Source organism: Schistocerca gregaria, chromosome 8 (genome assembly GCF_023897955.1).
Source record: "Schistocerca gregaria isolate iqSchGreg1 chromosome 8, iqSchGreg1.2, whole genome shotgun sequence".
NCBI classification, from domain to species: domain Eukaryota; kingdom Metazoa; phylum Arthropoda; class Insecta; order Orthoptera; family Acrididae; genus Schistocerca; species Schistocerca gregaria.
In genome coordinates, this window is record NC_064927.1 from 387,018,914 (window position 1) to 387,037,361 (window position 18,448).

At 43.3% G+C, this 18,448-nt stretch overlaps 1 protein-coding gene across 1 annotated transcript in view; it reads left to right on the top strand.

Annotated features, from left to right (window-relative positions):
- Positions 1-17,759, top strand: part of LOC126284183 (probable G-protein coupled receptor Mth-like 3) — a 221,433-nt gene extending 203,674 nt beyond the window's left edge. Inside the window, exons 10-11 of the mRNA XM_049982926.1 lie at positions 7,581-7,807; positions 17,368-17,759. Of these exons, the coding sequence (XP_049838883.1) occupies positions 7,581-7,807; positions 17,368-17,480 (340 nt within the window). The 3' untranslated portion in view covers positions 17,481-17,759. The remainder of the gene's footprint in view (positions 1-7,580; positions 7,808-17,367) is intronic.
- Positions 17,760-18,448: the final 689 nt, after the last annotated feature.

Consider the following 18,448-nt stretch of genomic DNA (forward strand, 5'->3'; position numbering starts at 1 on the left):
ATTCTAACTTTAAACTACCTGTAGCTGCAAGCTGAATGGAAATAGCATGTGTAAATCATATGTCACTAGCTGAAATATGTTTTTGGCTACTGGTGAAACATCTGATGTGGAAGTTGATGAATTTATAAGGTTATTTAAGTTTGTTTTATCCTTCAACTATTTTAAGTATAATGGTAAGTTTTATGTGCAAGATAAAGGTTTAGCAATGGGATGTGCATTAACAAGGCAGATGGCAGACATCTTCTTCGATAAGAACGAAACAGCTTCTTTAAAGGTAAATGTTAAGTACAGTTACAAGATATGGATGTACAGAAGACACGTTGATGATGTTTTCATAGTATATCAGGGGTCTGAGGAAAAAATAAATGAGTTGGTGAATGACTTCGATAAGATTCATAAGGACATAACTTTTAAAGTAGAGCAACGAGGAGGCAACGGCCTTGCTGCAGTGTATTCACTGGTTCCCGTGAGATCACCAATGTTAAGCGCTGTCGAGTGTCCGGCACTTGGATGGGTGACCATCCAGCCGCCAAGCGCTGTTGCCATTTTTCGGGGTGCACTCAGCCTCGTGATGCCAATTGAGGAGCTACTCGACCGAATAGTAGCGGCTCCGGTCAAAGAAAACCATCATAACGACCGGGAGAGCGGTGTGCTGACCACACGCCCCTCCTATCCGCATCCTCAACCGAGGATGACACGGCGGTCGGATGGTCCCGATGAGCCACCTGTGGCTTTAAAACGGAGTGCATGAGCAACTAGTAGTCTTAAATTATCTGGACTTGGGGATGGAGAATGAGAACAATAAGATCGAGATAGGGATTTTAGGAAACTCATGTTCACAGTGGCGATTATTGGGTATGCTACCTCCATAAGCATAAATTAGCATTTTTCAAAAAATTTTCGTTTTTTAAAAATTAGCATTTATCAGAAATGTATGCTACCCTCATAAGCAAAATTTGCATTTTTCAAAAATGCGGTACACAGGGCTAATACCATACCTGTAAATCTGGAAAATAAGTAAGAAGAAATGAAAAACGTTAGAAAAATAGCAGTGGAAAAAGGCTTTGGCTTGTGTTTGAAAGGTCGGTTGGATGTAGCAGTTAGGCATGGTAACCAGCAAAACGACAAAAATCCAGAGAAATAGAGTCATGCCATATTTGGATACCTTTCCTTAGAAATTAGCCAGGTTTTTTAACAGGAAATGGGTTAGAATTGCTTTCAAGGTGGACAATAAATTATGACAGAGGCTGAGCATAAGATGGACACAGATAAGACTTAGATGAGGAAATCAAAAATGTATGAAGAGAAAATGTCAGGATTGTGTAGTGATATACACTCCTGGAAATGGAAAAAAGAACACATTGACACCGGTGTGTCAGACCCACCATACTTGCTCCTGACACTGCGAGAGGGCTGTACAAGCAATGATCACACGCACGGCACAGCTGACACACCAGGAACCGCGGTGTTGGCCGTCGAATGGCGCTAGCTGCGCAGCATTTGTGCACCGCCGCCGTCAGTGTCAGCCAGTTTGCCGTGGCATACGGAGCTCCATCGCAGTCTTTAACACTGGTAGCATGCCGCGACAGCGTGGACGTGAACCGTATGTGCAGTTGACGGACTTTGAGCGAGGGCGTATAGTGGGCATGCGGGAGGCCGGGTGGACGTACCGCTGAATTGCTCAACACGTGGGGCGTGAGGTCTCCACAGTACATCGATGTTGTCGCCAGTGATCGGCGGAAGGTGCACGTGCCCGTCGACCTGGGACCGGACCGCAGCGACGCACGGATGCACGCCAAGACCGTAGGATCCTACGCAGTGCCGTAGGGAACCGCACCGCCACTTCCCAGCAAATTAGGGACACTGTTGCTCCTGGGGTATTGGCGAGGACCATTCGCAACCGTCTCCATGAAGCTGGGCTACGGTCCCGCACACCGTTAGGCCGTCTTCCGCTCACGCCCCAACATCGTGCAGCCCGCCTCCAGTGGTGTCGCGACAGGCGTGAGTGGAGGGACGAATGGAGATGTGTCGTCTTCAGCGATGAGAGTCGCTTCTGCCTTGGTGCCAATGATGGTCGTATGCGTGTTTGGCGCCGTGCAGGTGAGCGCCACAATCAGGACTGCATACGACCGAGGCACACAGGGCCAACACCCAGCATCATGGTGTGGGGAGCGATCTCCTACACTGGCCGTACACCTCTGGTGATCGTCGAGGGGACACTGAATAGTGCACGGTACATCCAAACCGTCATCAAACCCATCGTTCTACCATTCCTAGACCGGCAAGGGAACTTGCTGTTCCAACAGGACAATGCACGTCCGCATGTATCCCGTGCCACCCAACGTGCTCTAGAAGGTGTAAGTCAACTACCCTGGCCAGCAAGATCTCCGGATCTGTCCCCCATTGAGCATGTTTGGGACTGGATGAAGCGTCGTCTCACGCGGTCTGCACGTCCAGCACGAACGCTGGTCCAACTGAGGCGCCAGGTGGAAATGGCATGGCAAGCCGTTCCACAGGACTACATCCAGCATCTCTACGATCGTCTCCATGGGAGAATAGCAGCCTGCATTGCTGCGAAAGGTGGATATACTCTGTACTAGTGCCGACATTGTGCATGCTCTGTTGCCTGTGTCTATGTGCCTGTGGTTCTGTCAGTGTGATGATGTGATGTATCTGACCCCAGGAATGTGTCAATAAAGTTTCCCCTTCCTGGGACAATGAATTCACGGTGTTCTTATTTCAATTTCTAGGAGTGTATGTGGGGCAGATGGGACGCAATTTTAAAGTTACATTTAAAGAGCAGAGTAATAGAGAGAACGGCTCGTCAGCTGCAGCAAAGCATATCAAGAATGAGCAACATTCGTGAGGGGATATAACACAAAGAATGACGGTGGTTGATATCAAATTTGGAGGAGGCAGAGATTTATTATGCCTTGAAGTAGGAGTACATCACCGTTTTCAATGAGAGGGCGGAAGTGTCTGAAGGGCATTTCTGAACACACGTTAGCAATATCCATCTTAAGAAGCAGCCACCAATATATTTTACCTAGTGACATAGGATTTACGCATGCTATTTCCGTTCCTATTGCAGCTTAGAGGTAGTTTTAAGTTAGAATGGGATAGGACCAGACAGGCATTTCTCAAAGATTTTATGATAGACGGTATTGTAGGTGTTGCTGAGCAGTAGGCTCTAAGTAAATATTATCGTTGGTAGGTGATGGCAGCGGCTTTCAGCTTGTAATTGTTCCTCGAAAACGGTTGATGCACCGGTTTGTGATGTTTTATGTTATGTGGTCCGATTTCATAATGCACATGTGCAGCTTTGTTTTAAGTTGTGAGTGGGCCTAAGACATAAAAATGTTTTTAAGGTAGGTTATAACACAGGACGTCTGTCGGTATAAGGAGGATTGTTTTATCGTGTTTCCTCGCTTTGTAGCATTTGAAAGCGGGGTTATGTTGTCCGGAAATATGTTGTGGGAATGACACACACGACTGAAAATTGTGCTGAAAGTCCTCTACATTGCTTGAATGATGGTTGTATGATGGCTTCACATCGGTTACCTACAATAAGCTTGTCCGTCTTCTTGTGAACTTTCGTTCTGCAGTAAGGAATCATTAACAGGTAGGATTGATGGAGGGCATCGAAAAAGTTCAAGTAATGTTTTTTCGTTTTTTTATTATTATGGAATGGAAATAGGGCAATAGTCTCGCGGATATCTTACTGGATTTGGGGTGGCAGTCATTCGAATATATGTCGTTTTCGTTGCAGCGAGATTTTTTCGAGTGAGATCTTCTCACGGAATTTAAATCATCCACCTTCTCCTCCGAACGTCAAAATATTTTTTTGACGCCCACCTAGATAAGCAGAAAGATTTAGCTATTAATTTTTTCCTTGCGCCATTAGAGAGTAGAAGGGTAGAGAAATAATTAAAAGTGATTCTATAATCCTCTGCCAAACGCTTGGACGTGAATTTCGGAATAATCTTGTAGATGTAGATAAGATGCTCATCAAACGCCAGTAGCAAATGCATTGTGCACTATGGAGAGGTGAACTGTTAAAATTCTGAGAGTGTAGAATGCAAGAAGATCCAGGCAACTTATTACTTTCGCCCAGATACAACTCGCAATATGACCACGACTTGAAAGTAGAGCTTATACGACGGCCGTTGTGACCAAGCGGCTCTAGACGCTTCAGTCGGGAACCGCGCTGCTGCTACTGTTGCAAGTTCGAATCCTGCCTCGGGCATGGATGTGTGTGGCGTCCTTAGGTTTAAATAGTTCTAAGTCCAGGGGACTTATGATCTCAGATGTTGAATCCCATAGTGCTCAGAGCCATTTTAACTATTTTAGAGATTATACAAAGATTTCCGGAGAGATGTCCTTCCCACACACCATTTGTGAATGCAACAGTGAGGAGGGGACATAATAGTTGTACTATATCATACATCTGCCACACAACAAGGTAGCTTCGAAATATAAAAGTAGGTGTAGCTGTAGATTGTTTATGTCGATGTAGATTTTAGATGCAGATGTAGAGTTATTATGTCGACGTAGATTTTCGATGTAGAAATAGATTTTTGATGTATATACAGATATTTTGAGGTTTTACATGTTGCTGTGACGGTACTGCGAACGGCTGAAAGCAATGGGAAACTACAGCCGTAATTTTTCCCGTGGGCATGCAGCTATACTGTATGGTTAAATGATGATGCCGTCCTCTTGGGTAAAATATTCCGGAGGTAAAATAGTCCCCCATTCGGATCTCCGGGCGGGGACTGCTCAAGAGGACGTCGTTATCAGGAGAAAGAAAACTGGCGTTCTACGGATCGGAGCGTGGAATGTCAGATCCCTTAATCGGGCAGGTAGATAGGAAAATTTAAAAAGGTAAATGGATAGGTTAAAGTTAGATATAGTGGGAATTAGTGAAGTTCGGTGGCAGGAGGAACAAGACTTTTGGTGAGGTGAATACAGGTTTATATATACAAAATCTTATAGGGGTAATGCACGAGTAGGTTTAATAATGAATAAAAAGCTACCACAAACAGCATAGTGAGCGCATTATTGTGGCCAAGATAGACATGAAGCCCACGCCTACTACAGTAGTACAAGTTTATATGCCAAGTAGCTCTGCAGAAGATGAAGAAATTGATGAAATGTATTATGAGATAAAAGAAATTATTCAGGTAGTGATGGGAGACGAAAATTTAATAGTCATGTGTGACTGGAATTCGAGAGTAGGAAAAGGGAGAGAAGGAAATATAGTAGGTGAGTATGGACTGGAGGAAATAAATGAAAGAGGAAGCCGTTTGGTAGAATTTTGCATAGAGCACAACTTAATCATAGCTAACACTTGGTTCAAGAATCATAAAAGAAGGTTGTACACATGAAAGAATCCTGGAGATACTAGAAGGTATCAGATAAATTATATAATGGTAAGACAGAGATTTACGAACCAGGTATTAATTTGTAAAACATTTCCAGGGGCAGATGTGGACTCTGACCACAATCTATTGGTTACGAACTGTAGATTAAAACTGAAGAAACTGCAAAAAAGTGGGAATTTAAGGAGATGGGACCTGGATAAACTGACTAAACCAGAGGTTGTACAGAGTTTCAGGAAAAGCATAAGGGAACAATTATCACAAATGGGAGAAAGAAATACAGAAGAAGAAGAACGGGTAGCTCTGTGGGATGAAGTCGTGAAGGCAGCAGAGGATCAAGTAGGTAAAAAGACAAGGGCTAGGAGAAATCCTTGGGTAACAGAAGAAATACTGAATTTATTGATGAAAGGAGAATATATAAAAATTCAGTAAATGAAGCAGGCAAAAAGGAATACAAACGTCTCAAAAATGGGATCGACAAAAAAGGCAAAATGGCTAAGCAGGGATGGCTAGAGGACAAATGTAAGGATGTAGAGGCTTATCTCACTAGGGGTAAGATAGATACTGCCTACAGGAAAATTAAAGAGACCTTTGGAGAAAAGAGAACCACTTGTATGAATATCAAGAGCTCATATGGAAACCCAGTTCTAAGCAAAGAAGGGAAAGCAGAAAGGTGGAAGGAGTATATAGAGGGTCTATACAGGGGCGATATACTTGAGAACAATATTATGTAAATGGATGAGGATGCAGATGAAGATGAAATCGGATATACGATACTGCGTGAAGAGCTTGACGGAGCACTGAAAGACCCCGGGAGTAGACAACATTCCATTAGAACTACTGATAGCCTTGGGAGAGCCAGCCCTGACCAAACTCTGACTTCAAGAAGAACATAATAATTCCAATCCCAAAGAAAGGAGGTGTTGACAGACGTGAAAATTGCCGAACTATCAGTTTAATAAGCCACGGCTGCAAAATACTAACACGAATTCTTTACAGACGAATGGAAAAACTGGTAGAAGCCGACCTCGGAGAAGATCAGTTTGGATTCCGTAGAAATTTTGGAACACGTGAGGCAATACTGATCCTATGATTTATCTTAAAAAATACATTAAGGAAAGGCAAACATGCGTTTCTAGCATCTGTAGACTTAGAGAAAGCTTTTGGCAGTGTTGACTGGAATACTCTCTTTCAAATTCTGAAGGTAGTAGAGGTAAAATATAGGGAGCGAAAGGCTATTTACAATTAGTACAGAAACCAGATTGCAGTTATAAGAGTCGTGGGGAATGAAAGGGAGCAGTGGTTGGGAAGGGAGTGAGACAGGGTTGTAGCCTCTCCCAGATGTTATTCAATCTGTATATTGAGCAAGCAGTAAAGGAAACAAAAGAAAAATTCGGAGTAGGAATTAAAATCCATGGAGAATAAATAAAAAATTTGAGGTTCACCGATGACACATCAACAAAAGCAAAACGAGGTTAATGGAATGTAGTCGAATTAAGTCGGATGATGCTGGGGGAATTAAATTTGGAAATGAGACACTTAAAGTAGTAAAGGAGTTTTGCTATTTGGGGAGCAAAATAACTGATGATGGTGGAAGTAGAGAGGATATAAAATGTAGACTGGCAATTGCAAGGGAAGCGCTTCTGAAGAAGAGAAATTTGTTAATATCAAGTATAGATTTAAGTGTCAGGAAGCTGTTTCTGAAAGTATTTGTATGGAGTGTAGCCATGTATGGAAGTGAAACATGCTTAATAAATAGTTTGGACAAGAAGTGAATCGAAGCTTTAGAAATGTGGTGCTACAGAAGATTGCTGAAGATTAAATGGGTAGATAACATAACTAATGAGGAGGTATTGAATAGAATTGCTGAGAAGAGGAGTTTGTGGCACAACTTGACGAGAAGAAGGGATAGGTTGGTAAGACATTTTCTGAGGCACGAAGGGATCGCCAATTTAATATTGGTGGGCAACGTGGAGGGTAACAATCGTAGAGGGAGACCAAGAGATGAATACACGAAGCAGATTCAGAAGGATGTAGGTTGCAGTAAGTACTGGGAGATGAAGAAGCTTGCACAGGATAGAGTAGCATGGAGATCTGCATCAAACCAGTCTCAGTACTGAAGACCATAACAACATATAGATGTAGATTTTTGATGTAATTGTAGATGTGAGTCGCCACAGAGGGCGTTCTCCTTTCCAGGCTGGCCCTGTACGGCAAGCTGTTCGGCCTGATGGGCGTGACGTGGCTGATGGAGATCGTGTCTTGGGCAGTGGGCGGGCCTGCCTACGTGTGGATCGTGACTGACCTGGTGAACGTGATGCGGCCGGCGTTCATCTTCTACATCTTCTGCTGCAACCGCACCGTCGTGAGGCAGCTCCGCACAAAGCTGCCCGGCAGCTGGCCCTGCGCACTTGCGCCCTCCCAAGGTACAGTGCAGCCAAAGCACGTCGTCACCCACAACTTGGCAGCCAAATATACTTGAGCAGCGATTGCCTCATGCTGAAGTAATATAAATAGAGTTCTCTAAATTATATATTTATTTGTGCATATCTTTCACCACTAAAGATTAGATCCCACAGATCCTCTCTTACACCTAACCAGTGACCTTTAATGAGTCAACATTACAAGATATATAGCACATGAGCAATATACACTGATGAGCCAAAAGTTTGTGATCACTTGCTTAAAACCGCACACATTTGAAATTCAATACTTTTGCTGTTTTACATGTCTTTAGGGGGTTTCCCGAGGTATGTAGCACCTAATGTTTACGAACAGGTCTCGCAGTTCCTGATAATTACCGGGCGACGCCTGATAGCATAGCAGATGTGTTGCATAGGGCTCAGATCATTCAAGAGCATTTCTTAATTTAGGTATGTTGCTACACTGTCATTTGTGACAACAGCAACGTTTACACACTACGGCTGCACGAGGAGAACACGACAAGTGCCATAACTTGATTTCGCAGAAACTTCGCTGAGTAAAGAAGAGTAAAAAAAAACAAAAAAAAAGAGAATACTTGTCTGGGCTTATCCGTAGATACTCGACCGTTTCTCAGAAACTGACGCTCAGAGTTTTAGAGGTACTTTATGTTCCTATTATCGAGAAAATACTTTAGCAGAAAACATGGCACAGTGACAACCGTCGCAGTTTTACTTTTCTACATCTACATCTACATACATACTTCGCAATCCACCATACCGTGCGTGGCGGAGGTTACCTCGTACCGCAACTAGCATCTTCTCTCCCTGTTCCACTCCCAAACAGAACGAGGGAAAAATGACTGCCTATATGCCTCTGTACGAGCACTAATCTCTCTTATCTTATCTTTGTAATCTTTCCGGGAAATATAAGTTGTACTGCAATTAGCCTCAAATGCTGGTTCTTTAAATTTTCCCTGTAGCGATTCACGAAAAGAACGCCCACTTTCCTCCAGAGACTCCCACCCGAGTTCCTGAAGCATTTCTGTAACACTCGCGTGATGATCAAACCTACCAGTAATAAATCTAGCAGCCCGCCTCTGAATTGCTTGTGTGTCCTCCCTCAATCCGACCTGATAGGAATTCAAAACGCTCTAGCAGTACTCAAGAATAGGTCGTATTAATGTTTTATAAGATGAACCACATCATCCCAAAATTCTACCAATGAACCGAAAACGACTATCTGCCTTCCCCACAACTGCCATTACATGCTTGTCCCACTTCATATCGCTCTGCAATGTTACCCTCAAATATTTAATCGACGCGACTGTGTCAAGCGATACACTACTAATGCAGTATTCAAACATTACGGGATTCTTTTTCCTATTCATCTGCACTAATGTACATTTATCTATATTTAGAGTTAGCTGTCATTCTTTACACCAATCACAAATCCTGTCCAAGTCATCTTGTATCCTCCTACAGTCACTCAACGACGACACCTTCCCGTACACCACAGCATCATCAGCAAACAGCCGCTCATTGCTATCCACCCTATCCAAAGGATCATTTATGTAGATAGAAAACAATAGCAGACCTACCACACTTCCCTGGAGCACTCCAGATGATACCCTCACCTCCGATGAACACTCACCGTCGAGGACAACGTACTGGGTTTTTTTGCTCCCTATGTTTGATACCCCATTATTGTTTTTATTTTCGTTTTTCATTTATCTATCCATGTCTGTACGAGATTACTACACGAATATTTTCGATTGTATACTGAAATAACGTTGTCCTTATTCGTCTACTAATTTTATGTCTGATGAATGACTTTTAAAAAAATCAAAAATTATTTTAAATTGTTTTCTGTTTAACTCCTGTAGTGTATCTTCATTCTTGATCAATAACAGGCGTCAGTTTTCGGTAAAGCGATCCGCTATGCGTGGTTTGCCATGAAGTTATTGCGAATGCGTGAAATCTTAAACGACGTTAATGATTTTTCTTTCTCTGAGTGAGATTCGTATGAAGAAATGTTACTGTGGCAAACTTCCCTTCACACGTGGTGTTTGGAATGTTTCTGCGATCGGTAACGCCCAAGGGAGTGCACCAAATGTTCCTGTAGAATAAACATAAGCATGAGCTATAAGAATTCATATAAGAACTGGCATAAGGACGAAATGTAGCAATATGAGAATTTAAAAAGATTGTAGCCCCTGATATTACCAAACACTTATCATATACAACAAATATATGACACTTATTACGATAAATCAGTTGTGATTTCACAGTTAATGTAAGTCCTTGTATACCAAACTTGATTAGATACATTCGTATAGTAGCCTTGTATGAACGTGGAAGGATGAATACAAATAAAAATAATAATAGGGCTTCAAATACGGGGCCAAAATTTGAGAGGCCACAACGCTAGCCAGTGTGCCACAATAATGTCTGAGATTATCGCCAGCTATATAAAAGGCATTTCAATTACGTCAAAAACCTTGAACGTCGTTTTCTCAGAAACGGTCGAGTATCTATGCAAAAGCTGAAACACGCCTTCACTTATTTTCATTCCTCTTCCAATGAGCAAGGTCTCTGGGAAATCAGGTTATGGCACTTGCCGTGTTCACCTCATGAATGTTCGCGACTGACAGGCCAAAAGCAAATCTGATGTTCACATTTGTGAGTTCAGGATGCCACCATAGTTACTAGGCTGACGTCACTTTTATGCCGGGAGTAAAATCGGTTGTAGAACTCCTTGGACAGACAGTGTAAATCTACCCAATGATGGAAGTTCAAACTTCTGAAACTTGTGCTTGGTAAGAGTAAACTTTTTTGCACGAATTCATGATTTGACGGCGATATACAATTCTCTCGAGCTCCCAGCCTCGTCAAGCGGTTAAAAACCCTCAAGCTTTCGTCCTAGCGCTCCTTGTGCATTGTCGTGATGACGGACGCCACGACAGTCAGCTCACGGACTGATGCAGAAGCCCTCACCCGAGAACCTGTGGATTCTTAACCCCTCAAGAGAATGTCATCAGTAACCTTGTTGTTTCAATCGATATAGGTAATGCGTCGAGCAAAGTCTAACTTAAAATGTTTGTGTTTAATATGCACTCCAATCCCTCACCTAGAAAACGTTATCAGAAGCCTACGGTATCGACACTATAATAATCCTACCATTTCTTCTGGCACCTTAAACCAAGTATAACATAGTAACTGTTCCCCGCCTGAAATACGTTAATGACTATACACAACGGAATTTTTCTGTTATATTACTGAATTTGACTGCGTTTATGAATGGAATCTCACTGCAGGAAAAGTTCATAGAGATTCTGCGATATGCAAACAAAGCTGATCTCTCCATGTTGTTTCCTTCGTCTGAAGAACTATGCTATACAGCTTTAATACTAATACATTGTTCTTTGTTACCTTAAGATAAATCAGATCTGTGATGGCGCACTCTTCTTCTCTTTCTTAATGGTTCAAATGGCACTGAGCACTATGGGACTTAACATCTGTGGTCATCAGTCCCCTAGAACTTAGAACTACTTAAACCTAACTAACCTAAGGACATCACACACATCCATGCCCGAAGCAGGATTCGAACCTGCGACCGTAGCGGTCGCGCGGTTCCAGACTGTAGCGCCTAGTACCGCTCGGCCACACAGGCCGGCGACAAGCTTTGTGAGGAATTCCTTTGGTAGGACGCTATTCCTCCGCCAGCGCGATTGGCAAATGCTGGATGTTTGATGGTGCATGTAGAAGTGCTGTAACACGTTTCCCCAGAGAATCCCACACATGCTCGAAGAGATTTAAGTTGGGGGACCGGGCAGGCCAGTCCGTTTGCCGAATATTCTCTCGTTCCAATAACTCTTCCTCCTCATGCGCAGTTGGATGCGGTCGCGCCGTATCGTCCATAAAAATGTATTCAGGACCGCAAGCACATCTGAAAAGACGCACACGTGGAGAGGAACACGGTGTCACAAAAACGTTGACGGGTGTGGGTATTCCCTTGCAACATTATACCTCCCCACACCATAAAACCTGGGCCACCAAAACGATCTTGTTCCACACTGTACATGTGTATTGTGTGTTCCCAATTCTCTCCATATGGCAACCGCTTTCAAGAGTGCAGGTTGAGGAGCTCTTGGATCGGGGGGCGATGCGGTTGGAAGACGTATCGCAGTACATCCACATGCACCAACAACCTTCTAGAATTTGTCAATTGGGCTGATGGAGAAATGGAACGCCCTACCACAAGAAATCCTTACAGATCCTGTAGCCAGCATGAGAGCACATTGCAAAGCATGTATTGCCATCCGCATTGGTGTTACACCCTATTAAGAACCATGTCTCCCCTTTTGTACTGTCAGGGGACTATCATGAATCGTGATTTATATCTACATCTACATGGTTACTCTACAATTCACAGTTAAGTACCATTCCACTCTCGAATGGCGCGTGGGAAAAAGGAACTCCTAAATCTTTCCGTTCGAGCTCCGATTTCTCTTATTTTATTATGATGATCATTTCTCCCTACGTAGGTGGGTGTCAACAAAATATTTTCGCATTCGAAAGAGAAAGTTGGCGATTGAAATTTCGAAAATAGATCTCGCCGCAAAGAAAACCGCCTTTGTTTCAGTGACTGCCACCCCAACTCGCGTATCATATCACTGACACTCGTCTATTGCGCAATAACACGAAACTTCTAAACATTCATGGTGGTGTCCGTTTGTACTATATCGTGTCTCCCTACCACTTTCGCGCAACGACGTTCTGAGAGTGTTTTTTAGGGAATTAACTAGTTTGAACCTGGGACCTGTTGCTGGTAAGGAGACGCCAGACCACACATGACATGTAGAATTCAGAAGAGTTCAGTGAGACTAGCGATGATATAACCAAATACTTAATGATCTCAGCGTCAGCTCCACTGCACTCCCTGTAAAAGAATCTTTAGCTGGTAAAATAACGTCGAAAAAGCAGTTAAGTTTACCATTGGAAATTTTATTCTACTCACAAAACATTGTTTATAAATTGCACTATTGATAAAAGGAGATGTTTTAATACAGGATGGTAAAAACCAACTGCATTCAACTAAAATGTGAACGAATATACTCTGAATGGGTTTCCGAGTTCTACAATCGATCGAAGGATGACCTATGCCATATCACATCTATAATCTAGGTTTAAATTAAGTTTCACAAAAGAAAAAAACTATCAAAATTGTCTACAGTGACCCTCAATTTTCTTTAATTACTTATCTAACTTGTCATAAATTACAGAAAAATAATCGCGTTTCAGATTTGTTCTTCAAGTGGCAAATGTGAACACCATGAGTTTTAATTAACAATCGACACTAGTATTACGCAAAAAGGGGTTTAACAGATGAGTCTTCTGCAGTTCTGAGTGAAGCCTTATGCTCTCAAAAATGCGGCATCGCGTGCGTTCATTACCTTGTCGGTGTTTAGGCAGCGTCAGGGCAGCGGCGGGCAGCACAGCTCCACTCACCTCGCCATCTCGGAAGCAACTCTTCTCTAACTTCTCCTTACTACATTTACCGAAGTTGGTTAAAAAAAAAACTATCTGGCTGTGTTTTCATCTGACCAATCAGGGTCTCAATGTTAACCTTAAGCTCCACCTACAAAAATTCTGTCTATCCAATGAGAAACGTTATACTTTTCGTGGTGGGGCAATGTTTTAAAAGTTTGCAACGTAACAGAGACGCGCAAAACTCTCACGCTAAAACCTGCAGCTGGTGTGGTCCTTTCAGCGTTATCGGAAGATCTATACTGTTCTTGTGGAGGGCTCTATCTTTTAACATGGGCTGGGGAGTGGTCCTAATGTAACAGAGACGCGAAAAGGCTCATGCTAAAACTTGCGGGTGGTAGTGGCCCTTTTTGTGTTATCGTAAGATCTATACTGTTTTTCTGGAGGGCTCGAGCTTTTAACATGGGCTGGGGCGCTGGTCCTTGACGTGACAGAGACGCGAAAAAGTCTCACGCTAAAACGTGCGGGTGGTGAGGCCATAGTTGCTAGCTGGCGACGTGGGTGACCAGTCCGTCCCTTATCGTAGGGCCTTCTAGCTTAACACGGTTCTGCTCTCGGCTTCTGTTCTCGTTTCTCCCTTCGGAACTGCGTCGGTCTCACGGTGGGAAGGTATGACATGCATTTAGGCATTCTTGTGTTAGTCTGTGGTATTCCATTTGCTCACTCGTTACTCGTATTACTTTGGTTAATTTAATGTCACGATTTATTCGGAGCTATGTGACATACTACTGGATTTGCTTATCATGTCAGGGTTTTCATGTAAGGTGTTGGATTTGCCTGAGACCTTACAAACTGACTGCCCTTCTCTGCACTTTTTCGATGTCCTCTGTCAATCCTACCTGGTAGGAATCCCACACCGTGCAGCAATATTCCAGCAGAGGGTGAACAAGTGTAATATAGGCTATCTCTTTAGTGGGTTTGTCGCATCTTCTAAGTATTCTGCCAACAAAGCGCAGTCTTTGTTTCGCCTTCCCCACAATATTATCTATGTGGTCTTTCCAACTTAGGTTGCTCGTAATTGTAATTCCTAGATATTTAGTCGAATTGGCAGCCCTTAGATTTGTGCGATTTATCGTATACCCAAAATTTATCGGATTTCTTTTAGTACCCATGTGGATGACCTCGCAGTTTTCTACGTTTAGAGCCAATTGCCGCTTTTCGCACCATACAGAAATTCTCTCTAGATCATTTTTTAATTGGAATTGATCGTCTGATTATTTACTAAACGGTAAATTACAGTGTCATCTGTAAACAATTTAAGGGGACTGCTCAGATTATCACCTAGGTCATTTATGTAAATTAGGAACAGCAGAAGGCCTATGACACTACCTTGCAGAACGCCAGATATCACTTCTGTTTTATTCGATGATTTGCCATCTATCACTACGAACTGTGACCTCTATGAGAGGAAATCACGAATCCAGTCACACAATTGACACGATACTCCATATGCACGCAACTTGAGCAATAGTCGCTTGTGACGAACGGTAGGAACAGTATCAAAAGCCTTCTGGAAATCTAGGTATATGGAATCGATCTCAGATCCCTTGTCGACAGCACTCATTACTTCATGGGAATGAAGAGCTAGCTGCGTTGCACAAGAACGATATTTTCTGAATCCGTGTTGCTTATGTATCAATAAGTTATTTTCTTCTAGGTGATTCATAGTGTTTGAGTACAGTATATGCTCCAAAATCCTACTGCAAATTGAGGTCAGTGATATGGGTCTGTAATTCAATGGGTTACTCCTATTTCCTTTCTTGAATATTGGTGTGACCTATGGTACTTTCCAGTCTTCAGGAACAGACCTTTCGTCAAGTGAGCGGTTGTATATGATTGCTAAGAAAGGCGCTATTGTGTCTGTGTACTCTGAAAGGAACATAATTGGTATACCATCTGGACCGGAAGACTTGCCTTTCTTAAGTGATTTGAGTTGTTTCGCAACACCTAAGATATCTACTTTTAAGTCATTCATGCTATAGCTGTTCTGGTTTCGAATTCTGGTGTATTTACTTCATCTTCTTTCGTGAAGGAATTACGGAAAACTGTATTTCCTAACTCCGCTTTAGTGGCACCATTATCAGTAACATTTCCATCGCTATCGCGCAGCGACGGTATTGGCTGTGTTTTTGCCACTGGTGTGCTTTACACACATCCAGAATTTTGAGATAATGTTTCATTGTGGAAACTATTAAGAGCATCTCACATTGACGTCCGCTCTAAATTTCGAGCTTCCGTGAAACTTAGCCATCTTGGGGATATTGCATGACAGCTGCAGTGGCATTATTGTACTTGAATAAAAGTGTCATTTCTGTTAGTCTCACTGTGTAATTCTTTTAGTTACCCGCTGTACTATACTGTAGCAGTTTTTTCTGCACTACTGGCCATTAAAACTGCTACACCACGAAGATGACGTGCTACAGACGCGAAATTTAACCGACAGGAAGAAGATGCCGTGATATGCAAATCATTAGCTTTTCAGAGCATTCACACAAGGTTGCCGCCGGTGGCGGCACCTACAAAGTGCTGACATGAAGAAAGTTTCCAACCGATTACTCATACACAAACAGCAGTTGACCGGCGTTGCCTGGTGAAACATTTTGTGATGCCTCGTGTAAGAAGGAGAAATGCGTACCATAACGTTTCCGACTTTGATAAAGGTCGGATTGTAACCTATCGCGATTGCGGTTGATTTTATCGCGACATTGCTGCTCGCGTTGGTCGAGATCCAATTACTGATAGCAGAATATGGAATCGGTGGGTTCAGGAGGGTAATACGCAACGGCGTGCTGGATCCCAACGTCCTCGTATCGCTAGCAGTCGAGATGGCAGGCATCTTATCTGCATGGCTGTAACGGATCTTGCAGCCACGTCTCGATCCCTGAGTCAACAGATAGGGACGTTTACAAGACAACAACCATCTGCACGAACAGTTCGACGACGTTTGCAACAGCATGGACTATCAGCTCGGAGACCATGGCTGCGGTTATCCTTGACGCTTCATCACAGAAAGGAGCGCCTGCGCTGATGTACTCAACGACGAACCTGGGTGCACGAATGGAAAAACGTCATTTTTTCGGATGAATCCAGGTTCTGTTTACAGCATCGTGATGGTCGTATCTGTGTTTGGCGACATCGCGGTGAACGCACATTGGAAACGTGTATTCGTCATCGCCATACTGGCGTATCACTCGGCGTGATGGTATGGGGTGCCATTGGTTACACGTCTCTGTCACCTCTTGTTCGCATTGACGGCATTTTGAACAGTGGACGTTACATTTCAGATGTGTTACGACCCATGGCTCTACCCTTCATTCGATCCCTGTGAATCCCTACATTTCAACAAGATAATGCATGACTGCATATTGCAGGTCCTGTACGGGCCTTTCTAGATACAGAAAATGATCAACTGTTGCCCTGGCCAGCACTTTCTCCAGATCTTTCACCAATTGAAAACGTCTGGTCAAAGGTGGCCGAGCAACTGGCTCGTCACAATACGCCAGTCACTACTCTTGATGAACTGTGGTATCGTGTTGAAGCCGCATGGTCAGCTGTACCTGCACACGCCATCCAAGGTCTTTTTGACTCAATGCCCAGGCGTATCAAGGCCGTTATTACGGCCAGAGGTGGTTGTTCTGGGTACCGATTTCTCTGGATCTATTCACCCAAATTGCGTGAAAATGTAATCACATGTCAGTTCTGTTATAATACCAATGAATACCCGTTTATGATCTGCATTTCTTCTTGGTGTAGCAATTTTAATGGCTAGTTGTGTATATTTTGTGCATGTTTCATCAAATTACATTAGTTAGCAGAGTGACACATCGTGCGGAAGCTCCTTGTGTACTTGTTCCGCACAGCAGTGTATTTTAATTGTATTAATGAAGCCTGACGAGCAGCGGCCGCTTCTAACTCGTTCCTTGTAAATGCCGGCTAAATAAAAGAAGCGCCTGTGGTGTGCTCCTCCAGAGAGAGACCGCAGTGGCGGGGGATGGTGATGGCTGGCTGGTTGACAGGTGGCGACAGCGTCCGCTCCGGGGGCGGCAGCAGCAGCGGCGCCCACTCCAGACCCACCGGCACCGCCTCCACCTCCGCCAACGCCCTCGAGATGACCAGCCTCCGCTCCTGATGACGCTACCGCGCGCCGAAACGCCGCGCACCAGCTGCAGGTCGCCAGCGACTTAGGATGTCTCCCCACGTAACACGGTCTTATCCGTGTCGTGGACGTCTAATGACCGAGAGGTTACCTTCGTGAAACTCTACAATAGCTATTGCTGTAATCTACTAGTATTATCAAAGTACCTGTCATTTACATTGTCAAAGAAAGTGTAGATTTTTTTCAGATGCATTAGAATACTCACAAATTTTATTACCTGATTCGTAATAAAATATTTCAACCCACAATAAATGATCTGTAATGTTGTTATACTTGAGACTAACAAGGAAACCTCCCCACCGCATCCCCCTCAGATTTAGTCATAACTCGGCGCAGTGGATAGGACTTGAAAAACTAAACACAGACCAATAGAGAAAACAGGAAGAAGTTGTGTGGAACTATGAAAAAAATAAGCAAAATATACAAACTGAGTAGTCCATGTGCAAGATAGGCAACATCAAGGACAGTGTGAGCTCAGGAGCGCCGTGATCCCGTGGTTAGCGTGAGCAGCTGCTGCACGAGATGTCCTTGGTTCAAGTCTTCCATCGATTGAAATGATTAATTTTTTTATTTTCAGGCAATTATCAAAGTTCAGGCACTCACACATAATCAACTTCGCTCTCCAGAATTCCAGGACATGTTCAGATTTGCTTAGACATATGCAGGATTTGACGGTCTACACACGGAAAAATTTGAAAACGTTAAAAACATATGTTTTGACAGAGCACAGGGAAAACTGTGCGACTGTGAAACTGTTGCATTCATTTGTTGCAGTTTATGTGACAAACTCTTATGTTTTCAATACCTTTTTGGGAGTGATTATCACATCCACAATAAAACCTAAATTGAGTAAGGTGGAATTATCTTTTTACCCATTCGCCAAGTGTACAAGTTAGGTGGGTCGATAACATATTCCTGTCATGTGACGCACATGCCGTCAC